This window comes from Eschrichtius robustus, chromosome 13, assembly GCF_028021215.1.
Source record: "Eschrichtius robustus isolate mEscRob2 chromosome 13, mEscRob2.pri, whole genome shotgun sequence".
In the NCBI taxonomy this organism is placed as follows: domain Eukaryota; kingdom Metazoa; phylum Chordata; class Mammalia; order Artiodactyla; family Eschrichtiidae; genus Eschrichtius; species Eschrichtius robustus.
In genome coordinates, this window is record NC_090836.1 from 18,833,007 (window position 1) to 18,859,949 (window position 26,943).

General features: G+C 34.7%; 1 protein-coding gene across 3 annotated transcripts in view; it reads right to left on the minus strand.

The window, feature by feature from the left end:
• The window catches only part of C2CD5 (C2 calcium dependent domain containing 5), an 81,393-nt gene that overhangs the window by 24,657 nt on the left and 29,793 nt on the right, over positions 1 to 26,943 (minus strand). For all 3 annotated transcript variants that reach the window (XM_068559943.1, XM_068559942.1, XM_068559941.1), the window contains exons 10-14: positions 23,292 to 23,400; positions 11,332 to 11,446; positions 8,480 to 8,575; positions 5,496 to 5,687; positions 1,751 to 1,937 (exon numbers count right to left, since the gene is read on the minus strand). In XM_068559943.1, the coding sequence (XP_068416044.1) occupies positions 1,751 to 1,937; positions 5,496 to 5,687; positions 8,480 to 8,575; positions 11,332 to 11,446; positions 23,292 to 23,400 (699 nt within the window). The remainder of the gene's footprint in view (positions 1 to 1,750; positions 1,938 to 5,495; positions 5,688 to 8,479; positions 8,576 to 11,331; positions 11,447 to 23,291; positions 23,401 to 26,943) is intronic.

Sequence of the window (26,943 nt, forward strand, 5' to 3'; positions counted from 1 at the left end):
ATTTAACTGCACAGGCTAAAACAGCACAAAGATCAAAAGCTCAAACAGTTATAATGAGTGTCACTAGTGATCAGGAAGAAAAGATTAGTAAGAATCAGAAAAGGCAGTATTTGAGGCAGGCACTGAAGAATTATACCAGGGTCACAAACTAGTTTCCTGGGGCTCAACCATCAAGTGTTTGCTACAATTGGCACAATGTTCTTTAAACTTCTGAATCTAAACCAAGCTCTTAGTTCCGAAGACACCCACCAATAACTACAGTTCTGTATTCAGCCTGACTACACATTTATGTTATGCCCTCGCTAAGCCTGTGAGTTTTTAGATGGGTGAATTATAACGAACACTCTTTTCCCCAAGTTAATCTAAATATCAAGTATTTTAATATGAATCAGATTACCTTTATTAATCACTGCAAATTCCTCTTGTTAAAAAAGTGAGATTTCCTAATTAATCATCAACACACAATTATCCCCTACATACAGAAATTTGCATATTTGCTTTTATAGAAAGAACAGATGAAGCAGGAAACAATTTAGCATTTTATCTACAAATGCATACTAAGGAAAAGAAGACAAATTCTATAAATTTCTTTTATTTATTTATTTATTTATTTATTTATTTATTTATTTATTTAGGCTGCACTGGGTCTTCGTTGCGGCATGCTGACTTCTTAGTTGTGACATGTGGGATCTAGTTCCCCAACCAGGGATCAAACCTGGGCCCCGTGCATTGGGAGTGCGGAGTCTTACCCACTGAAGCACCACGGAAGTCCCCCATAAATTTCTTAAAATTAAATTTCTATGCATGTCTCAGAAAGATGACAGAGAATTCCAATTTGAAAAGTACTGGTGACATAGACAAAAATTCTGGCTGACAAAGTGTGGAGAATATGAGAGAATTTCCATAAATATTTTGCAGGTATCTAGTTCTCTGGGTCTCAGGCTACTTAAAAAGGCAGTTCTCACTTTCCCCACTGGTAACTTTCTAGTCGGAACTTATTTTCTAATAAGCCAAGGTGAACATGAAGCTGAGATAAAGAGCTTTTCACTGCCTCACAATTTATTAGCGCTTCAGAAACACACATATTTTATTGCACATTGCACTGCTGAGCACTGGTGCACATTCTCTCATGTATTGATTTTCTCCATTAAAACTGAAGATTCTTTTAGCACAGTGGTCCTCCCCGCTCAGGAGTGATTTTGTCCCCCAAAGGACATCTGGTAACGTCTGGGGACAGTTTTGGTTGTCACACTGTGGGGAAGCTGTTAGCATCTAGTGGACAGAGGCCAGGAATGCTGCTAAACATCCTACAATGAACAAGACAGCTCCATATAACGGAGTTATCCAGCCCCAAATGTCAACAGTGCCAAGAAGGAGAAACCCTGTTTTAGCAATGTACAAACAATAATAAAGTTCAGAACAGTGGTGGCCAACTTACAAAACAAACTATACATGGCAATTCTTAGAAATCTGACCATAGGAATTATGATCAGAATACAAAAATATAATAATAGTATAAATATAGATAAATTTATGTAATAGTTTATTAATTTCAAATAATAATCTTATAAATATAAAAACATTTGAAAGCCTATCACTAGATTTTTTTTTACTTCTTATAATGTCCCTAAAGCCTTAAAAGCCTTAATGCCAGATCTTTAGATAAGTCTTTTTAGAAGACTCTTTGAATCACATAAAACAATCTACAACTACAGGAATCACAAAACAAAACCAAAACATCGAAACTCACCGCTAAGCCCATCAACATATTTTCACCCACTGAGATCTGAATTCTCAGTCCAAATAAAGCGTTCATTCCTTTGAGTTTTAGTTTATTCATTAGCTGAGTATGCACTTCATATTCCATAAATGGCAACAGATTACTGATAGCTGTGGCATTTGCTTCTGCTTGTGCCTTCTTTTTTAAGCGACACAACCTGTTAAGGAAAATAATTTAGTCAGTGGAGAGTGTTCTTGGTACAATCTTAAGAAATGTCCAATTTTTTTAAAGTTTCTAAAAGTTTGCTTGATAAAACATTTAATTGTTTCAAACGGACTTCTTAAGTTTTATCAATAATCTTTTCTGCCATTTTTTTCACTGTACATACTTTTGCTAAAAGTCCTATTTGAATAAAAAGGAAAAAAATCTCAAAATCTCTAGAAATGAAATAAATACTGATCAAAATCACTAGAGAATATAATTTTGCATCTTAGATTTCATAACTCCCTGTGATCATATAATGGGTGGATAGCAAAGGAAAAAACTTAATTTACTCATTAAAAGAATACAAAGCCTACTTGAGTATACACCATGTGCCAGGCACTGTTCTAGGTGGTGAGCATTGATCAATGAATAAAACACAAAGGCACTGATCAATGAATAAAACACCAAGTCCCTGTTCATGCTTATATTCCAGTGGGGGCAGAGGGGAGGGGAGTAGGAATAAACAAAGAAACAAGGCAACCACAGATAATGCTTAAGAATCCAGTCTGTGCAGAAAATAAACCAGGTGAAGAAAAGTGAGAATAACTCGACATAAGGCCTCACAGCAGAGATGACACCTGAACTGGGATCTTAAAAGCATGATGGAATTGGGAGTGCTGGAAAAAGACAATGACAGAATGGAGCTGGCATATTAGAAGAACCAAAAGGAGACCACTGTAGGTCAAGTGAAGTGAGCAAGAGTGAGGGCAGCACAGATGAGGGTGCAGTTAAGCATGGGCATGAGCATGTTAGGGGCTTCAGGTCATGGTGAGGAGTTTGATTTTATTCTGCCAGCAATGGGAACCCCCACATAGGTTTTAAGTAGTAACACGATCCAAAGTATATTTTAGGACATCGTTTATACTGCTACACAGAGAATGGAGTAAAGATAAGAGAACTGATGTGGGGATGGCAGACAAGAGGCTTAAATTTAGGTAAGAGACAATGAGAGCTTGGACTAAAAAAGGTAGCTGTGACGATGAAGGAAAGATCCCCAAACTGGCAAGCCAGGCTATTTAGGCCAATAGTTCTCAAACTCTGCCTTGCATCAGAACCATCTGGAGGGCTTGTTAAAAAACAATTACCATCCCCAGAGTTTCCAATTCAACAGGTCTGGCACGTGACCTGAGAATTTGCATTTCTATACGGTCCCCCAAAGATGGTGACGCTATTGGTCTAGGTACCACACTCTGAGAACTGCTGATGAAGACTAACCCCCTCTTACCTAAAACAGAAAAAAAAAAACTGAATAAACTATATCTTTAAAAATCTTCCTAAAAGCATCACAGGACCAGGGCAAGGAGCAATGCAGGGTACAAACATAAGGAGGTAGCATAAGGAAATTCTTTTGTGGTGGTGGGACAGTTCTGTATCTTGACTGCGGTGGTGGTTTTCACAAATCTATTTGTGGGATAAAACTGCATAGACCTATACATATATACACAAATGAATGCAAGTTTAAAAAAGTGTAAAACTGAATAAGGTCTGTAGCATAGTTAACAGTATTATAACAATGTCAATTTCCTAGTTGATACTATACTACAGCCGTATGAGATGTCACCAATGGGGGAAGCTAGTTGAAGGGTACACAGGACTCTATACAATTTTTGCAACTTTCTGCGAGTCAAAGCAAGGAAAACACAATGAACAATAACCAGCAGAAACAACAGGAAAAAAAAGATTTTAGATATTAAAATCATCAGTTACAGAATCAATCACAGACTATAGTATATGATATACTTGAAAAAGAACAAAATAAAACTTCTGGGAATAAAAATAGATTATCAAAAATTTTAAAACCCAATTATTAGGTGTAATAGCATATTAAAGACAGCTGAAGAGAAAATTAAAGAATTGAAAGATAAATAAGAAAATATCCAAAATATAACATAAAGAAACAAAAAGATTAAAAAACATAAGACAAGAAAATAACAGACATAGAGGAGGCAGTGAGAAAGTCTAACATACTTTTAATTGGAGTATCAAGAAGAGAGAACAGATGAAACACAGAACTAACCTAAAATTTTTTTTAAATTCATGAAAGACACCAATCTACAGATCCAAGAAGCCCAAGGTATAACAATTAGGATAAAGAGAACTCCATACCTAACACTTCATAGGGAAACTGCAGAAAACCAAAGACAAATAAAATAGCTCACACACAGCCTGAGGGGAAAAAATAGACAAAGTTCAAAGGAACAACATTTAGTCTAACAGGTTATTTCTCAACAGTCGCAATGAAAGCCAGAAGGCAGTGGAAGGGTATCTTCAGTGTGCTTAAAGAAAATAACTGCCAGCCCAAAATATCTTTTAAAGATAAAATAGACTCATTTTCAGACAAGTAAAAATAGACAGTTCACCACCAGCAGATCCACCAAAAAAAATACTCAAGGAGATAACTCAAGCAAAAGAAAAACAATCCTAAATGGAAGGTCTAAGATGCAACAGGGAATGAAAGCAAAAGTAAATGGATTAGAAACATACTTTAGAAGAAGATGTAACATGCCTTTGTAATAACTTTGATATGGGGAGGTAGAATACCATATCTGGAAGAAAGAACTGGATAGAGCAAGTATCACTTATTAAAACAGAAAAGACCAATATGAAAGAAATGGAGAAAATCAGCAGTTCAATTTGGAACAAGTATGAGATGCCTAAGGAAATGATGTGTAAAGCAGACAGGAAAGTATATGGGTCTGAAACTCAGAAGAAAGTTCTGGACTAGAGCTATAAATTTGGGAGTCCTAGACTTACAGACAGCATACAGACTTATAGGAGTTGATGAGTTCAACTAGGGAGAAAGCTTTGAAAGGGGGTCCAAACTCACGGCTCTCAAGGAACAAGAAATGAGGAGGAATCAACAAGGAGACTGAAGACTATACATAAAGGTAGGAAAAAGGAGGAGGTGTGGCATTGTGAAGTCAAAAGTTTCAAGAAGGAGAAAATGATCAAGTGTGTGATTATTGCTGAGATGTTAAGTAAAATGAGGACAGAAATGCTCAATGGATTTGGTAGCCTGGCAGTTGTTGGTGACCTAGATAGCTGCAGCTGTTTCCTGTGTGCCAACCACAATTTAGCATTTCCTATTCCAGTACACTTTAAAAGGAACTCTTAACAGCTAACTGAAGTTGTAAAGGAAACACCACATAGCACTGTTCATAAGAAGACGAAAAAGTCAATTTCCACAATGTATTAGATATTTAATGTCATTAAAGCATACTGAGTCACACCCCCAGCCTGCAACAGGTTAATTAATAATCCTCATAATAATACACATTTGTACAGAATTTCAATGTTTAAAACTGCTTTTGCATATAAACTTATCTGAGTTTCATAAAGAGGATATTTTTCCTCCATATTTTCCATACAGTAAAGTAAGAGGTTCAGATAGAATTGCCAAGCCTGCCCAGGATCACACAGGTAGGAATGAGCAGATATTTGAAAATACGTCTATTTGACTCCATACCCTATACTCCTCCAAGGACCCCAAATACCGTCTTCACAAACATACCTTGCTTGAATGAGACAACCTTTTCCAATAACTGCTGCATCCATTGGGAGGTCTATAGTTGTAAAGAGAACATCGGGAACTTTTTGTTTCCTGCAGTTATAGCAATATGTGAGATGAGCTGGAAATGGCATATTCAGTTCATCATATGGTATATGGCAAAATCCACAGCCTGCAGGCAAATTTTCTTCTAGCCTATTAAGAATACATTAAGAAAAAAAAAGGTATTCTTGAAAATTCTATGCATTTTTTCAAAAACATATATTACATATCCAGTACTAGTATACAAACTACACCACAACTTCGACCATAGTAAGTACCACTATCACTGATAAGAAATGACCAGGAAATCAGAACCATGCACCGTGCTATGAAAGAAGAGGCTTATACAAGTAGAGTCATTTTGCATCAATTCTTATGTCTGATGACTTATCACCTGACAAAAACCACTATCATTCCAACGGTTTTTCCTTTGGGATACAACATAAAAACAAATGGCTAGACAATAAGCATGACATTTTTCTACTGTGTGACAAAGATAACACAAATAAAATCACAAAATAATTCCTAAGAAAAAAAACTTTTTAACCAACCTAACAATTTGAAAAAAATCTATGGTTAAAAACAAATCTATTTAAGAGGAAAAAATGTAAGTTAAAGCTAGGCATACTCTAAAGTTTCTAATTTATGATGTCTGTTTTAGCATTTCTGCAAAACCAAAACACCCGTGTTTCAGAAATGAATATCCATCATACATAAAGCACAAATGAACAACCCACAACCTCCCCATTCATTGTAAAATGTCTGTTGTACTGTGCTGTTTATGAAATCATTTTAGAATGATTAAGTATTTACTCAGTCATTAAATATGAGGAAATGAGGAGAACAGGAAGGGAAACAGAGGGAAGCTCCATGGAGAAATCCCAGCTTTCACACAGCCACATCTTCTATGGCTCTGGTAAGATGTGGGTTCTCAAATCCCTTTCATCGAAAGCAACCCTTTAAAAGTTGAAATTTGGCAGGTAGACACATTAAAAAGGGAAAAGAAAACTCATACAACACCTACCAGGAGTCAGGCTTTCTGTAGATTCTTTGTATACATTATTTCACTGAATTTTCACAATAACCCTCTAAATCAAATTAAGTTTCTCCCAGATATTATTCTTTTATTGTTGAGATGGCATTCTCGCCTATTAGAAGTAACAGGGGAATCAGACAGATCTGGGCAGAGCTGTGTGACGCTGAGCAAGTCATTTAACCTCTCAGAGCCTCCTCTATAAAACTGCAACAACAATATCTACCTAGAAAGGGTCTTTTTTGTTTTTTTGAAGATTAAGTAAGAAAACTATAGCTAAATACTCACCCCCTGTAATATAACACCCAACAGAGGGCAACAAAAACTAGTTCCACTTGGCCTGAAACCAAGCTGAGATACTAAGTAACTTGCTCAGTCACACTAAGTACTAAGTAGCAGACCTCAGATTTTTATGCCAGTTTGTTTGAATCCAAAGCCCATGTGTTAAAAGGGGACACAGGAAGATGAAAACTGGGGCAATTTTTAACTAAACACCTCACAGAAATTTGAACATAAGTGGTGTAACATCATAAGGCATAAAAAATAAAAGTGCTAAAATTTATGAAAGCATTTGAAATATGAAATGTACAAAAGGCATTATCTTTGAATACTCATACCCTAGGGAATTTTTTTCTTCCTTCTACTCTCCTACATTTTTCAAATTTTCTCTAGTAAGCACTAATAATTTCATAGCAGAAAGAAAAAGACATTTTCCTCTTTTACAAATAGGGATGGTATCTGTTGCATCAGACTGCCATTCAAGAGAGCTCACTGTGTCCATCCAAGCCACAATACCGAAACAACCAAGCCGGATGGGAAAGGTTGTTTGTTTAATTAGGCTTCTATCTAGTGAAGAATGGAATCTATTGCCACAGGTGAGAACTATATGACAGCACTGGGACAACTCAATGGCAAAGTCAGTTTTCTCAAAGGAATATTCCAATTGCTCAATATACTTCAAAATGTTCCACCTCCACTTTCCTATTTACCATGACTTTTAATGCTCAGAAATATATTATGGACAAAATTCATTTTTAATACTGACAAAAGAAGAAACTGACCAAGGTCTTCTGTGTGCCTACCAGAGCTAGCATATCTTTCTTTGCTATACAGAGACTTGCAAATTTATACTAAATTTGATCACATACAGAATTTTTTTTGCTTTCTTCCTTAATATACACTAATACATTAATACTGGGGGAAAATAAATATGCATAGTGTAGGGCAAGGTGTATTTAAAATTTATATTATTTGGGAAAACTCTGGTACCAAACTAATAGTTTTTTGTATATATATTTGATAACTTCATCATTTTATGGAAAATACTTATGACATTTATGGAAGCTAACAGATTAAAGGGACCAATAATCAAATAAAACAAAAAGTAATCTCATTTTACCTAATGCTTTCATTTTTACTTTCTCTTTCACACATATTAAAGTTATATTTCATGAAGCTTTTATAACATAATTGAAGCTTTTATACGTAATTTTCCGATAACATAGTGTTTTGATTGTTTTGTAAATTAAGAATTTTATGAAAATTGTTTCATGACCTTTTCCTGTTTTGGAGGTAAGAGAAAGGAAAAGGAAAGGAAGAGAAAACTCAAATAAAATAAATTATTTCTACACTGTAGCAAACAAAAAAATGTATACTTGAAATCCTTCGATTGGTAATCATATGTGTCATTTATCAAGATATTAGAAATAATGATGTGTCATACAGTGCAGAACCCAACACTTCTTTGTTGCTATGGATTAAGTAAAAATCAGTAAAGTGCCTGGTCCTGATTTCAAAACTGCACGCCTGTAACCCACCCTCATAGAGAAGGACTAGCCCAGCTCTGAGAGGAAGAAAGTCAACCTCTCCCTTCTCTGCCCTTAAGGAAAATAAGCCAGGCTGTCATGACAACCTCTGTTCCAAACAGCCCTCCACGGTGCCATCCTGCAGAAATCTAGGGTTCAGTACAGCTGCTGTGCCAGATGCAGATAAAATACAGACCTCTTCACTACAAAAGAAAAAAACATAAACAAGTTAACATTTTCAGGGAATCTAACTTTGGAAAACGTTAAATATCAAAGTGATTACAAGGGTGACAATTTAAATTTAAAGTTAGACTCTACTAAATATTAATATCACAGGATTACCTCCTAAACCTAGAATAGAAAACAGAAGTAATGTTGTTAAAATGGAAAAGATAAGAATTCTTTCTTATTTAAAAATTGTAAAAGATAAAGCATAATATTAATGACAATTGATTCATTTTATTTGTTTTTTGTTTGTTTTTTATTTTTTTATTTTTTCATGGAAAGGCATTTTATTTTAAATATAGCAGTGTGACTCCTTTAAAATATGGTAAAGCTGATAAAGAATAAAGCTGGAATGCTTCAAAATAAAGGTAGTAATAAACTATATTGCTGAATCCAGTAATAACCCATCAAACTGTATTAAAATACTCTTTTAAGTGTATACTGAATTTTATTAAAATTATTCTAAAAGCACAACTATGTAAATATCTATATTGTTATAGCTTAATTCAAACTTAATAATAAAAAGATATCTGAAACAAATAAAATACAAAATAAACTAAACAGAGCTTATGCTACATCATTATATGTATGATAAAAACTGATTTTCAAAAGAATTCTTTGAAACTCTTTGATTACATACCACCCAGCTTGAAAAAAAAATTAAACAATCAACATAATTATTGAATGAGATCACCCAAAGCTAATGAGAAAAGTAGCAGCCTAGGGACGAAATGCTGGAAACAAAGAGTAAATGGACCAGAAGAAAGGATATAAAAGAAATGGTCACTTGATCTGTAAGAGGCCAGGCTTACAATGTTTAAGTGGGCACTGAGAACGTCAGAAAAAGTAACGGGGAGCCACAGAAGGCGCCAAATCAAGGAGCTACAAGAGCAGGCGTGCATTTCAAGGTATGCGTTTCAGGGAACTGAATCCAATAATAGTAAGTTGGATGGGTTAGAACAGAAAAAACTAGTAAAGACAGGATTTAAAGACAAAGATATTTTGAGGTCTAGAGGGAAAAGAGAAGTTTGTATCAGGTGAACACAAACTTCTAATAATTAATTGAACTCATTTCTATAGGCTCCTGCAACTGTGATTTATCTCCAGCCACTGATCTACACCTCTGGCCTTCTCCACATGCTAGTCTTTTCGCCTTGAAGACCCTCCCTATGCCTTTTCTCTTCATTGATATAACTCATGCTCATCTCCCAAGATTCAGTTCAAGCTTCAGTTACTTCATTAACACTTTCTTCCAATCCTACTTCTAACCTCCAGCCTTCTGAGATCCTAAAGCATCCTAGGATGTCTCTATCATAAAATATATTATACTTGTCATAATTCTCCAGGAGAATGTGAATCTGGTGGCAAGAACTATGTCTTTTAAAACCATATCCCTAAGACCGGAGAGTGCATGACACGAAATCCATGAATAAGCAAGACTACCTACTGGGGAGTAAGGCAGGATAAGCATAACAAAGTTAGTAGTTTAACAAAAGTAGAACAGCTACTATGGGAATACAGCAGTTCAAGGGTATAATACGTGGTCTGCAAAGGAAAAGAAAGGGTCCTCAGAAGATGAAATAGCATGGCTCTGTAACATCCTCATTTACTACAGTCTAATCATTTTTTCTCCAACAAAAATGATCGCCACCACCACAAGAGAGTTATCCATGTAATAGCTAGCAGTAAGAATTATCCAACACAAGGTGGAAAAATAAGACAGCAGAAGGTCAAACAGTTTCTAGATGATATCCACTACAAACTTCTGAACGAGTGGAAAGTAGGGTTCAAGGATGGCAGATAGCAAGTAAAGTCAGAACCTATGTAAGGAACTGGGAAAACTCTTGGTTAGGATAAGGGTCAAAACAAATTAGGTGTCAATGAGCAAATAGGATAGGTGGAAAAATATTAAGTTGTGATCCAAGAGGGAAATTTTATGGTTTCAAATTTTTAAAGAGAAGCAGTTTCAAGCCACAATGAGGTCCAAAATAACGCTGAAAGTCACGTGGGGATAGAGGATTTGAGAATGAGAAAGTACAATGCCAGGCTGTTAGAAGGGAGATAACCTTGTTTAACTGGAGGAGATGGGCCAAGCAGTAATGAACAAGGCAGAAGAAAGTTTTGGAGGTAGAAAATTATGAACTGTGGAATGGCATGGACTTTAAAGGAGGAGAGGCTCTCCAAATGAAAAGTAGGAGAAAAGTGGATTGAGAACTAAGAGTATGGAAGTCCCTTCCTAACTGGGTAGAGTTAGAAAGGATGATTTGTTGGCAGGAGAAAGTTAAGTTACAGTTAGTAAAAGAAGGCAGAAAGAGTTTACAATGAACTTTAAAGACACATGGCAAGTTCATTTACAATAGATCAAGGGTTCCAAAATCCCAGAGGAGTTAGTGGAGTCACAAACTGGAGTAAAGTAGGCCTAGAGTTAATACTTGCTATGTGCCAGTATTATATTCTCATTTAATCCCTCAATAACCTTAACTGATAGGCAGTTATTATCTCCACTTCAGTGTGCAAACTGAGGCTCACAGGAGTAGAGTAACTTTCCCAAAGTTTCACATTAATTAAGTAGTAAAAATGGCGTATGAACCTCGGTGTGATGTACTCTAAAAAAGCCCATGCTCCTGGACCACTCCACTATTCTTCTTTTCCCTGTATCTGCATAAAGCTTTCCCCCTTTCAGATGACAATCTGTAACTTACAGCATCTAGAAAATCAAGTTGTTTTCATTTACCAAATGCTAGTTGATTCACTGTAGCCCACTACAGCATGACAGCCTAATGCTTTGGCATGTGATTTTATTTCTTGTCTGATTTCTGCCCACCACGCATCTCGAGTTTCTGGTTCATCTGAAAAATAAATTTTAAATCAGTTCACTACTCAATAGCACGTTGTCTATTTGAACAAGAAATGTTTAAAATAAGCATACTCTGGAAGGCAAAGAAGTACTATTCTACAACAGCTTTTAAAACTTCACATCTTTAAAATGCTACTTCTCAAAAAGCTTATTAACATTTTAATTTAATGCTACTTCTCAAAAAGTTTAACATTTTAAACTCGATTGCTAGAAGATAAACCACCTAGTTCTATTTGCTTTATTACTTTAAGGGACATCTATAGGGATGTATTTTATTTGATACAACTTGAAAGGTAGACCCAGAGTTTCCAGATTCCAATCTTAACCTAAAAGGACATCCTATGTCTCACCTCACTGAGTGGATACCTTGTGAGTCATATCCATAAATTTAACTTAAATTCTGATTTCATTTCCTGGTATCTATTTTTTATAATGCGCTATATCCTGGGTTCTTTCCAAGGCAAAGATTTGTCAATGTTAAAAAGCAGAAAGCCATCTGTAGCCATTCTTCTAAAGAGATGCGGGTCCTGAAGCAAAGTGGCAAGAAATAAAGGGACTGGCCAATGCAAAATAAGGAAAGCAAATACATTTAAAAGATTAATACAAAGAATCTGGTTAATGTATATAAGGACAAATTTCGGATAGAACACTGTAACTCCATAAATGGCTCTGTCATTAAGAAAATGCTTTAGAATCACAGAATTGCATTTTATTACCATAGAGGAGTCCAATATTGCTTGTAATGGAGCATTATAGATGGAGCATCTGTCACACATACTTCCTAATCACTTGCATTTAGCTACCGGTGAACAGCAGCTGCATATATAGTAACTTTTTAAGTGCAAAGATGTTAAAAACAGAAACGGTCTGTAATCAGCATATCCTAATTTGTTTCTTTTTGTGGCAATTCCGTTTGGGAACAATTTGGAATAGAAAAAACAACTCTAAATACTATGCTAAGTTCTTACGGTAAATTTTCCACATAAAAGGCACTATTAAGACTGAAAATCAAACAATCCAAAAGCCTTCTTTCTTGAATTTCAGGACTTATGCAGTTTTCAAATACATTTTTCAAAATAAGTAGAATAAGTAGAATCATACTCACTAGTGAAATACTGAAGACAGCAAAGTAAAGAAAGGTTAAAAGGCTTGGTATAGCTCACATTCCTATGATCTCCTCCGCAGGGAGATCAGCAAAGGGGAGAAATGAGGAGATAAAAGCCAGAACTACAAATGATGCCAGCCAGTTCTTGACTTAAAGTTTTGGATCCAATACAGAGCTACCCTAAAACTTTCTTTCAGAAGAAAAGAAAGAAATGCAAACTCCAGGAAACTCAGGAAAAGATCAGAGTACGAGATAAAATAAAGAAGGAAAAGAAACAGAAAATACTACAATATGGTGTTAGCAATCAATATTATGAATTAAGAAATGTGTGAGACAATTAGGTGGCCCTGTTTTGCACATACTCTACTATGTTAAAGAACTTCTTCATATTCCTAAATGACATGGAGACGTCAACAGCACAAATATACTTTCAAATCCATTCTTTTTAGGACATACATGTTTCCAGACCAATTTGGATATCTATTTAACATCATCCTTTCCTAATAGGGAAATTTTATATCGTAAGACGAACTATTATTCAAGTAGTTGCTCAATCTATCAAAGTACTTATGATTCTTTGAAAATAGATATCACAAATAAGAGAAATACATCTCAGTTTAGAAAATAATTATTTTCCTGAAAAACTATGTAAAATAAAAAGTCTAACTTTTCTAAAATTTAACAGTAGAACGTGCTATTTACTTTTTAAATCATTCTGGAAGTTTACAATATTACTTGCTAAACCAAATAATCGTATACTACGTTTTTAGATTTCTCACATTAGGTTTGCCTACATCTTGCTGCAAGTAATACATGGTAGCTTTTCTGTTTTAAAAATGAATTTTACAGGAAGTAATCCACAATATTGTTGTTTAAATTAATGAAAAATGGAGGAGGTTACTTATTTTAAGTTCAAGATCTATTTATTTAGAAAGGCCAGCATGCCTAAATGGAAAAATATGTACTAATAATTACTATGAGATACATGTAACATAGAATACAAAGTTTATTTACATCAAACTTACCTTGGTATAATACATAAAATAATCAGATAATTAAACCAAACACTATGAAAGAATAAGTGGCTGATTTAAAAAAAACAAAACAAAAAAAAAAACAAACAAGAAAAAATGCTGAATGCAGCGCAAGTAGAGCATTCATTCTCTTCTGACAAGTTCACAAGCAGCCTTTATTTTGACACATGAGCCACACAATTACACATGGGGATGCCACTGTTGTACTTAATAAAGTATTTACAAGCTTAATAAAAGCTAAAGAGTTACATAACGGGGGGCTAAGGAAGCAAATGGCATATGTCCACACTCCAAAGAATTTCTTAAATTTGGTTTTTGGCTAAAGCAAAAGCTCAAAGAACGAAGGGTTTTGCAAAGCAGATTCAGCAGACAAGAGCCAGAAACAGTGGATGTTTTGGCGCATGCTTGGATCAGGTGACAGTACAGACTGAAAACTATGGCAGCTCACTGAAATGGTTACAGAAAGTAATGGCCCTAGATTCTAGGTGAAAGCAAGGCAAGCATACAGTAGGGAGCACTTAATCACAAACTAGTAATTGGATTAACAATAATTACCTACAACTGTAAGCAAGAAGTCAAAGGAACTTTTTGGCTATTAAATTTAGGGGTTAATTAAGATAAAATTAGGATAAATCAATTTATTTAATATTACAGAAAAATTAAATTTATCTTCAAAGCCTATTTTATACTTAATGCCAGAGATGAGCCAGAGAAAATTCAAGTAGTAATCATAACTCAGCCTAACTTATTACCACTGAAAATTCAGAAATACCATAGTATTTAATCCCTATTAATGGAATTTTTAAAGCTTAGAAATAGCTAATTACATTTCTTACAGGAAACACACTAGTGAATTTGAAGTGTTTTATTCACCCTACAAAAGTAAAAACTAAGGATTTACCATACTTATATAAAAGGCAAAACAAAGAATCTGGCTTAAAAATTTACTGGCAACTATACATGCCATATATGAAACGATACAATCTGGTCACTTGAAGGATATACAGCTGAGATGCGAGGGTTGCAAATAAACATTTCAGAGATGTCAAGAAAAAAATATTTTCACTTTAAATACCATGCTCCTCCCAATAATCTATAGAATTATTTATAATTATAAAAAGATGATCACTTTAGGAGATATTAAAAGTTATTGATTTATTCAAACTATATTTCATACTATTTTATGTTTTTCTTCTAAGGGTCAAAACTCTTCATTGCTAATATCACAAATCTTTTACTATATCCTTTTAATTGTAGGCATGAACTGAGCTCTAGATCAATACCTCACTGATGCCTTTTTTAGGGGTAATGTCTTCACGCCTGGGTTGACACCACAGTCAATTCATTTTACTACTGTTACTTGTCTAGAGCATGGCCATAGCTTGATATCTTGCCATCGTTTTAGCATTTTATCTTGTTTTTGAAGTACAGGTGACACTGGTAAAGATTCCTAAAATGACAGTAATAGTTTACATCTCAAAAAGTAGTGAACAACTCAACATAACATGCTTTTATAAAACTGAATCCCTTTGAGATTTTAGGCAATTACACACTTGCAACTAAGAAACGCTGACTACCTAAAGTGTTCAATTTAGTTCTATTTTTACATAGCTCTAGAAGAGAATAACTCTGTCCTTCGGAATCTTTTAATCTAGTTGAAAGAAAAACAGGAAATGGATAGTTACTCAATCTAATTTTTAAATAAGCAAGAGAAGATGAAGTGTTAGGTAGGATTTTCAGTACAATGATAGTGTATCTTGTTAATGGACAGCACAAAAAGCTACATTCTCAAATACCTGAAATTAATATTCCAACCCAAAACAACCTTTTGAAGAAGATATATTTCCCCTAACGAAATAGAAATTAGAGAGTGCAGGTTCAAGGGAGTATACAACCTTAAACTGGGTGGTGATTCAGTACAGACTAAAAAGAAGAGTCTCATTATAGAAGAAGTGATGTGCAAAGTCAGAGCAAACTTCAAGACATAGTAATTTAGAACGTTAGGATGGTGGCTGGGATACAATCCATGTTGCATCAAACTGGAGTCTTAACTATTTGTAAAAAAAAAAAAGTCAAATACGTAATCTACTCCTTGATTGTGAAATTTCACTCTTTATATATAATGTAACTGGCGATCAGTTACATTATTTTATACAGAGAGAGAATGATATATTACATTTACATGTTACATTATAATAATGTAACGGAATATCCAGTTACACATTACATATGCATATATATGAAAAGAGTGAAATTTCACACTTAAGGAGATTACCCATCTGATTTTTTTTTTAACAGACAGATAGTAAAGAATGAAAAGTAATGAATATCGTTACATTATGTATAGAGAGAAAATTATGTATTACAGTTATATGTCACATTATAAAGAAAAGCTCACATATCACGCATGCTATATTTATGTCTTCTTGAACTCTATATATCTATTTCCTGAAAACCTTATTAAAATACTGAAAACCAAAAGCTGCTTAACTACTTTAGGCTTAGTTCGCACAGCTGCTCATGAGTGTCTCTCAGACGTAGAAAAATAATAATTGCTGAGATCATCAGCAGAATTCAAGTTCCAAGAAAGCCTATCTTCATTTAACTAACACATGCACACACACACACACACACACACACACACACACACACAGAGCAAAATAATATAAGAAAAAGCCTAGACCAGGTATGTAAAAAGGATGAGGATTTACACTGGATGAACACTGGTGTTCCCACTCCCCAGCACTGTGCTCAAGACATGGTGGGCACTCCACAAACAACCACTGAAGAAATATCTGCATGATCAGACTGATATGTATATTCTATAAATATTTCCTTATATATCAGCTGACATATTTTGTTAAAATTAAATATTTTTAAAGCAGTAACTATACTTTTCTTAGGTTTTAACTATTAATTTTTGTCCCCAAAATAAAGTGAAATTTCTAAACAACTACAGTTCTAAAAACTAACAAAAAAGAGTAATATTTTCTAAATTCAGACCACTAATCTAAAGCTTGTATTATCACTAGTCAAAGTTCATTTACTATAAGACTGAGAAAATCTTCAGTCTAATATGTCTTAAAATCTACAATCTGTCTAAAACTTTAAAAAAAAGAAAACTTTTTAGAATATTCTCAGAAACAAAAGGAAAGTTACTTAGTTTCAAACACCTTGTTTTACTAACTCAGGACTTAAAAACACTCTTAAAAATATTGTCTAAGTTTATAAGCTATTTCAAACTAGTACTTTTCAAACCACATTATATAACTACTTTATATTTCCTCTTGTCACTTCCTGAAAAAATTATCTAAGCTGACATGCATCCTACACAAGAAAGAATAACAAATTTTCCTCAACTCACTGAGACTATTACTAATTAAGAAACATGTATGTGTGAGCTATTCAGAAATACTTTTAGTGGTAAACTCAGAAGAAAAAAAAAGATCATAGCCATCTGAGAAACAATAAGCTAGGGCTATGAAAATTTACTCTTAAAAGTTTACAACTGAACTTTCAAATAGACTTGAGTTTCCACATGCCCCCTGGGATGTCAGACTCGTAGACATGTGGAATAACCATCATCTATCTTTCTCTCTCAGCTGAAAGTTGCCAAGAGCCTGTTTCACTCACCACATCCTACTAATCATGAAATCCTGTGGATTTTACATTATAAATAGTTCATGAATTTATGGTTACGAGTGTAAGTCCTGAAGCCAAAGTAGTCAGGTTGAAACTGTGGCTCAGTCACTTTCTATTTTACTTTGGGGGAACTTCTACGTTTCATATTGCTCATCTACAAAATAGGAATAATGCCTATGTCAGGGTTGTGTTTTGAGGATTAAATGACTTACTACCATAAAGCACTTAGAAGAATATGTAGTACATAGTAAGTGCGCTATAAACCTTTAGCTCTCCCATTACCACCAAATCCTAGGTCACTTATCTGGCCAGTACCACTGCATCTACTAACTGGGCTCCCTGTCTCTAGTCTTGCTGCTTTTAAATCCATTCTCCAACCTCTAGTCAATGATTTAATGCAAATGTGGCCATGGGCTACCCTGTCTTATTCCTATGCACCTCCTGTTCCAGGCGTGTCACATACAGATCTGCAAATGTTACATCCTCCTTCCTAGCAGCAAGATTCATCTTGTCTTCCTCAAAGTCTGTTACCAGGCCAAAAAAATAACGAACAAGGTAAGAAAAGGTAATAATTTTTAAATAAATTCTCAGATACTGAGTTCCCTTCTTCCCGCTCTATAAAAATATTTTCTATCACTTGTAGTTAACACAAACTAAGACAACAAAGCAGGAGAAAAGGGGGCAGGAAAAAAAAAAGGTAAACTAACCAAGACATTCTGTATTAATGGCAAAAAACTTAAAATAAGTATGAAGTAGCTATGTAATAAACATCATCGAATGAGTAATGGCTAGGATACTGTTTTGCAAATGCTTGAAGTTTCAGAACTACATTCAAAGAATGTATTAACATGGCTCCAAATACACTGTCTGAAATATAAATCTGCGTGAATCTCCCATATACCATCCAACACTGAGCTCAAGAATTACCACCTCTATAAGCTTCCCTGCCACATAGAGTTAATCCTGCCTTCCTCTTTAACTCTGTATCTTGTGTCACTCCATAACACACAGTAAGCCATTTACATATTCTTCTATCCTCCCAGAATATGAGCTTTCTGAAAATAGGAGGACTGGCACCTTTGCACACCTATTATCTAGTGAACTGCATGGCACAAAATAAGTCCTAATAAATGTGTGCATGATATATCGTATTTCACGAAATACTATTGTATGATATAAAATGTTTTCCTATATCTTTCCACATTTTAATGTTTTTGAAATAGGAATGTCTAATAATTAGTAAGTATGTTTGACTACCATGTGTTCCCTTCTTTTTTCTCTTGGAAGGCATCTAACACCTGGTATTCAGAGAGTCCAGAAAATACAATATTGATTAACAGTTTCTAGCATTAATAGAAACTGTATCAACAACTACTTTTCTTACTGATGTGGTCAATTCTTGATTTTCTATGGTAATACAGGACAGGAGTGGCTAAATATTCCCTAATGATGGAGAAAAATATATAAATGATTTGAATATATTTACCAAATAAATCACTTTTTTTCAGAATTATCAAGTTATTTTTCTGAAACTAGTATCCGAAAAAACCTGGTTTCTGAATATGTGCCAACTATTATCAAAATATTCTAACACCTCAATTAGAATCAAAAGATTCTAACACCTCAATCCAAAGCATACAACTATGAGCACATTAAACTAAAAGCGTCATCTTTTAATATGCTATAACATATCTACCTTTTCTTTCATATATTTACTACTGGACTTTATTTTAAATGATGGCAAGATATACTGCTTCCTCAACCATGTTTTTCCTTGCCAAATTCTGTAATTCTGCTTACATGGGACAAAGTCTTTATTATGTCTACAAGATTTAACTTTTGCCTTTTCCACTTTTCCAAAACTGTTCTATCATTTAATACATCTCTCATTCTAAACATCTTTGCCCTCACAAGGTTTCAGGCTCCTTAAACTATTAATGATTGATGCCCTCAATGTCCTGTTCTTATGTAATTAGCCTTTTTCTCTGCCCACTACCCTGATCTGCCTATGTTTTAAAAATATATTCTTATTTTTATTAAATGAATCCAGCAGCGTATTTTTAATTTCTCACTAAAAATCAAGTATAAAGCATGACATTACAAATGATTAATTCTAATCAATGTGATAACATGCTGGCAAAAACTTGGATAGGAAATAGAGGTAATTTCCCCAAAGATTTACCAATTGATGTCGGTCTAAATCTGCAAAGGTTGGACTTGATCAGACTGTGTACTAGACTGACTTTAGGTAAATCTACATGGTGAACATGAGTTACTTCATAGTCAAACATGCACTACTTACATCAGAACTTACATCCTGGACCCCTAAGAACAAAAAAAGTTTACAATATTGAAAAGATTATGGGATATTATCTCAAATGCTAAGCCTCCTGGTGTTTCTGTTTTTGTTTTTCTGTAAATAGATGTACTTTCTGACACAATTAACTGAAAAAGTTCTACAGGAAAATACCAGTTTCTGATACTAAATCAAAATGGCTCTATTATTTAATTTAAATCTAAAATAGAAATAACATAAAAATGTAGATATTTATATTAAGAGAACATGCTTTTATCAAAAAGAAAAATTGGCTTTGACTCTAAACCACATCATCAGCTGTAAAGCTATCTTAGTTTAGTTTCTTTAAAAGCTACAAACTATATTCATATGTAAAATTACTTAAAAAGAAAAAATGTATTCTCATGTCGAAGGGGAAGGAGGAAAGCTTATGAAAGCTGTTAATCCCCCCAAAATCTGCTCTTACTTACCAAATTTTGGAACACTCTGGAATTATAAATAAAAATGCTAAGTTATACTTTTATAATATTTATAGAACACTGAATATATTATAATCAAATCTCAATTGAAGTTTAAATATACTTTACGATTATTAAGCTAGTCATTGAATACTTATAATATATATTTAGCAATTAATATTTCCTTAATCACAAAGCTAATGCCAGTGTCATTTACCTGATATGAAAAAACTGTCCAAAATGTAATAAATATAATTAAAAATTATCATTCTGAAAGTTAATCACCTAACAGAAGTCATTCATAATTTATGGTATTTCTATGGTTTTGATTAATTCATTTTAGTTAACACATATTTATGTTTGCCATTTCCATGGAGATTACAAAAGTTATCACATATGTATTGCAAAATGTATCTGTATAACTGAATTGACATTAAGCCTATTTAATCTAGAACATTTCTAAAAACTTCACTGAGCTGCCATAATTTTTGTCAGCATATGTAGTACTGAATGACCATTAAAATACCTGAATTGAAACTATTCCAGTCTAGCAGTTTGTAAGATCTTGTGTTACCCATAATTCCGACAAAGGCTGAGTTCAAAACAGCAAATTAGTAGATCAGTTTTAGGTGCAGAATAGTAGGAAAAAACCAAAAAACACTACAAATAAGAACACAATTGACAACACCACTTGACAGGAACTAGAAAGACACAGACAGCAGAGTTAATAAGAAGTAGAAATAGATAGAGAAGAAGGAACATGCTATCATAATCTAACATTAACTAAAGTCTGATTAAAGATAATTACCTTTTCAAAACCACCCCATTCTCTCCCTTATTGTATGACCCTGTTTGCTTAATATTTAAAAAGAGGCAGTTCTAAAAGAAATAACTCCAAAATAACAACCCATAGAGTGAGTAGGTGGTTGTGATTTTAAAATAAGACTTTTCCTTTTACACTCAGTGTGAAAAGAAAATTTCCCATATTCATTAGTCAAAAAATAGCTGCAAGATTCATCTGAGAGTCCAATACAGCACTTTTAACATTAGCACATGCACCTCACCCATCATAATTTTCTCTCGGCAGAGTAACTCAGTGTCATAAAATTAATACATCATCATTATGGTAGATGCTAACTGAGTTTTGTTTTGTTTTAACATTCAGCTCTTTTTAAAATTAAAATTTTTTTCATAAATAATTATTTAAGGGGCCTGGAGATAAGAAAATGTTAAGCAAATGTTCCTTTGTAATGCATAATACACATACAAAAAAAACAATCCAAAGAATGTGATAACTATATCAAAATAATATAATAACTCGACCATTAGACTATGTAATTGATTTGTGTTTAACTGAAAATAAAACAAAGCTGAAATACAACTTATATAACATTAAAGTATTTATATATATATGCCCACAATCTTCTGGGAAATAAAACATTAGTAACTGAGAATTTCTCCATGTGAATTGAAAAAATATTCTGAGAGAGAAGGAAAGGAAGAGAATGGATGAGCTGTAGTTACAGTACACAAAACATATTCTGTAATAAGGAAGATTTGTGCTTTCTTCCCTGGGTCTGGATTCTTACATTTCTTACACAGCTAGAATAAACTGGCAAGTATGGAAAACCCCCAAAAGCAGTTGTTGTTGTTTTTAAGTAATGCCATGTAAAATATGGCTCTCTACTTCAACTTAGTTAAGTAACCTTCATTTGTTCTCCCAGACTCTACAGCTTACTCAGAGTACGTGGAAGCAACGATGACATCAAAATGTTTTCAATAAACAGAAGACATCACCAACAACTGAATATATTCCTGAATTTTTGGAGCTATTAGATCCATGGGTGGGTGCCATCTATCAAAATATTTGAGTCAAGGGTCCACAGAAACACAGGTAACTGGCCTTGGGTCACCCAGTTAATGTCAAGTATTAACTCAGTATTTCCCTGCACTTTCCAAATAATTCAAGTTCCTAAACACATAGATATGAAACTTGGCATAGTCCTCAAGGTCTCAATCCAGTAAACTGGCCTCAGTCTAAACGTGCCTTTTAATTATTGCAGAATATGCAAATACTACATGAAGATAAGATCTTAGATTGACCCAAAAAGTAAGGAACAGGGGAAAAAAAAATAAACCAGAGAAGAAAAAGAGAAGACTGGGGCTTAAAAGATGTATTTGCTCAGCTTTAGAGCTAAATAATCCTAGCTAGTCTTGCTTTTCTGAAATCCTGTTCAGGGTCTAGAAAAATTCCATTCTGCTTAACTCAAATGACATCAAACCATGGGACACAGATTAAATTTCTTAAAAATCTAAAAGAATGGTAATGCTCTGTATCCTCAAAATTACTATTTGTGTTTTGCATACAATAATTTCAAAGCATTTTTCTCTTTTATATAGCTGTCGGTACGAGCCCCAGGAAGAGGTTACTGGAAGTGACAATTTAAAATTTTAAAACATATCTGTGTATGTGCCAAGTAAGAATATTAATATAACTTCAGGTTTAAGGTATGTCATCAAAATAATAAGTGATTTGAGCAAGTTATTGGGCATCTAGTCAATGAGAGATGCGAGAACAGATTACATAGGAAAGTTCCTACCATACTTATCATGCTTATTTTAGGTTTAGAAAAATCATCAAAGCATTTTTAATCCAAGGGCTTGAAATTACTAGGACTTCCATGCCTCTTCTCTTTTATAATCAAGACCCCATGTTTTAAAGAAGTGAGCTATTATTTTTTCTTGTTCACTTATATGGAACAAATAGCTACATAAAAGAAACCAAGGACCCAAAGAGAATAGTTGCCTTTTTTAAACTCTTAGGTACTCTACACAATGTTTACAATTACATTTTAAAAGAATACTTCTTTTATGAATAAGGAAATTACTCAAAATCCATAAAGAGTTATTGCTAGTGAAAAGAATTAACATCTTAAGCTAATGGCCACAATGATCAAATTGTAAAATTTGTTATCTGCATGGGTCAAAGAAAATAGCTGACTCAAAAGTGACTTAAGGATTCCCTCAAAGTGATACACCTTGGCCAAAGATGAATCAAGATTTGTTCTGTATACAAAAGTAACTAAAATATATACTTCTACTTAGTTTAATTATTTTTAATTAAGATTACTGCAAATATTTTAGAGCAACGTGCGTCAGTTCATACTTTCTTTGTCATTTTTCTTTCTGGATAGATTTGGCTTAAAAAATTATAAAAATCAAAAAAAAAATTATAAATATCAATGTTAATAATCACAATGTAAGTAAATGAAACATCGAAAACAAACTTCTAAAGAACATACCAGGATTGTGGATACGATCCAAAAGCTTCACAGAGCGTGCACTAACAACTCCCCCGACATGCACGAGGAATCCAGGAGGAAACGCCGTCAAGGTAAAAAATGGAAATTCCTAGTAGAAAGAACGGGGGAAGAAAACAACTGACCATGTGTGAAGTACAAAAAATGTGCTTGTTAAAAAGCTTGTCATAAGGAAATGAATTCTAGCCCTTACAAAAGGCTACCAATTATGCATTACAGATGCTTTGTAATTAAAGGTTTTCTTGGATGTTAGAGTTCCGAATCCATTTTCCCACGTATGTTATACAAAGTCCGAACACTCTTTTTATGAATTCTAAATGAGAAAAAAAACGTTCTCAGAGTTCCAAATTAAGATATTTGAACACTGGACTTCCGTGGCGGTCCAGTGGTTAGGACTCCTCACTCTCACTGCTGAGGGCCCGGGTTCAATCCCTCGTCAGGGAACTAAGATCCCACAAGCCGCATGGCGTGGCCCAAAAAAAACAAAAAGGATATTTGAACACACTCTTCCTTCCTCTCAATCTCCTATTCTGATGCAAAGTGGCAATGAGACGGGGGAGGGGGGGGACCTGCCTGCCCCGCTACCCCACATCTACTTCTCAGTGGGCGTAGACTCTCCCTCAACACACATACCCTATCCCGGGCCACTGGTAAAGACTCTGAAGGTCTGGGGCAGGAGATGGAAAAGAATGGGGGACTCAGGGAGGAGGAGACAGAGGTGAGCAGAGCAGGTTAAGAGCTACATAGAAAGGTGACGAGAAGAGCCAACGTCAAGTTCAGGTGGGCAGAGAATCACTGTGTGAGATTATTTACTCTACCAACATGGGGGCAGCAGGAAAAAAATGTAAAAACATAAATGCGTTTTAAGAAAGGGGAGAGGTATGCAGATGACAGCAAGGGGGGCAATAAAATTCTACAAGTTCTTTTAGGCTTTATTCTCCCCTTCTCTCTCAAGGATATCAAACTTGTCAATTTAGAGACAAAGAGAAGCATGCAAGAGAGAAATGGTAAAGCAGAGAAAGGAAATTCATTGAAACAACACCCAGAAAGAAAGGGGAGTTCCTGTGGTTGCCCAAATACAGAAGCCTCTCACGTTGCACAAATTGGATGCAAGTAAGGGAAACTTAATATCCAACCTCTCTAGCTGCAAGATTAATGCAGCTCACTTAACCAGAAGTCACTTACCAGTAGCCTCAGCTATTCAGAACATAACTGAGAACTGGATAATAAGCAAATCAGGGCTCTCAACAGTCAAAACAACTGTTACAGTTCCAAGTACTAAACTTCAGGTACTTCATTCATAAGAGATCCCCACAGACCATATTCATACGATGATATACGGTAATTATAAATGTATAATGTTAGGAACATATTCTAAAATCTATTGGTATCTTTTTTTCTGGACCCACAGCAGATTAAATGCAGCAAATAAAAGCTGGGAGATAAAGAGATACAGAATACTACTAGAAGCAGGCACATTAAACACAGCAAGATTACTGACTGGCTGCTTAAAGCATGGAGAATACGAACTGGCCAAAGCATAATTCACACAGCATAGCAACTTGGAGCCATTTACCACAGAGGCAAACAGTCCTGCACACCTCAATAACCCATGAGATACAGTATTAAAAAATGTGTGTGTGCATGTGTGTGTATACATATACACACATACATATTTAGAAATAAATTCATTAGAATTTAAAAGTAATCTTGAACAAGGGCAAGAAAAACCTAGGCTATATAAAAAGGGAGTACAGTCAATGGAAGTGGACAGGTTTGGCCCAGCTGATAGGAAGAGGAAAAGGAAGAGAAGGGAGACGACGGGAGAAGAATTTTACTTAAAAGTATTATAAAATGGTTAGTCAAGATAGCTCCTTATTTCCATCTAAATTTTTTAAAATATAAGTTTTAAATGAGAAATGTACAGGTAAGCTTATGTTACTGGAAACTTTAGTATTTTACCTAATAAGTTAGATCTTTAAGATTTTTCAATTTTAATAATACGGAGGTTTTTAAATTTCCTCAAACTACTGTGGCCAAGTATAAAAAAGCACTTTACACTTAATCTTGATACTTAACATTTTAAATATTCTGGGTAAGAGACACTGAAAATGAAAATTTTGTAAGCTAAATGGAAAACAGTCCTTCCACCGAAAATTGAGAAATAAGTTAGGTAAATTCCATGCTGGAAACCATCTGCATATAAGATTTCAGATAAGTATGAAAAAAAATGAACCTAAATGATTTCTCTATTCAGGATTCTTTGACTCTCCTCCCCAGATTTCAGAAGATGGGATAAAGGGACAGGACGGAAAGCATCACTCTAGAGCCGGTCACAGCAGAAAATGTAGGGGAATGGCTGCCCAAAGAGGCGGAGACCCACCCTACCAACTTAAACTCTGTCCTAACTGTCCCCAGTTCATCCAGCACACTCCCTCAGTTTAACACACAAAATTTAACCTACAATTAAAATGGCATCGTTAATCAACCTAAACTAGCATCTTCAGACAATTCTCTCATAAGAGCTACTGCCAGTATCTCAGCTGACTGTTAAATACCTATCCTCCCACTACCATCACCAGTGACTACTATGGAGCACTTAGAGCGTGCCAGTCCTATGCACAGTAGCTTAAAACTATGCTTCACAATCTTTCCCACACCCTGAGACGGAGGTACTATCATCTCCGTGTTTCAGGTCAAAAACTGAGATGAAGAGGGCCTAGGTTCTCTCTGAACCACAGATTTTATCACCTGGCTTCTTGCCATTTCTGGTTAAAACACTGAGTTAAAGAATTGATTTTAATCTCTAGTCTGTTACTACACCTGATGAATCTATAGGTTCTCTTTCACTGAAAAGGACAGCTTCCTTAAGATCAGCCCAAGCACACCCTGCTTTCAATGTCCAGATGGGAATGCCAGGTACTACAGAAGACATTTTCTCTGGAAAGCCCTTATATTAAAAATATCCTGGACTTCCCTGGTAGCGCAGTGGTTAAGAATCCGCCTGCCAATGCAAGGGACACGGGTTCGAGTCCTGGTCCGGGAAGATCCCACATGCCACAGAGCAACTAAGCCCCTGTGCCACAACTACTGAGCCTGTGCTCTAGAGCCCACGAGCCACAACTACTGAGCCTGCGTGCCACAACTACTGAAGCCCGCGTGCCTAGAGCCCATGCTCCACAACAAGAGAAGCCATCGCAATGATAAGCCCACGCACCGCAACCAAGAGTAGCCCCCGCTCACTGCAACTAGAGAAAGCCCGTGTGCAGCAATGAAGACCCAACACAGCCAAAAATAAATAAATAAATAAATAAATAAATACATTTAAAAAAAAAAATCTTGCCCTGTGGAGCCTAGATAAGACTTCATATGTTGATACTTTGACATAAGCCAAGTACATGCAGCATAAATCATTTAATAGCATGTGCTCAAAGACAGGCTAGTTGAAAATTCTGAGAACAAAAAATGGATTTTTTTTTTAAGATTTAAATAGGATTTTTCTTAGAAGATATTTAAGCAATTTGTTTTGAAATCAGAGATTCTTTTTATTATCTCAAGACACCAGAGTAAACTTTCTAGATATAAAACTCCATGCCAGGTTCCTACTATGATTTATTATATAATTTTATCCCCA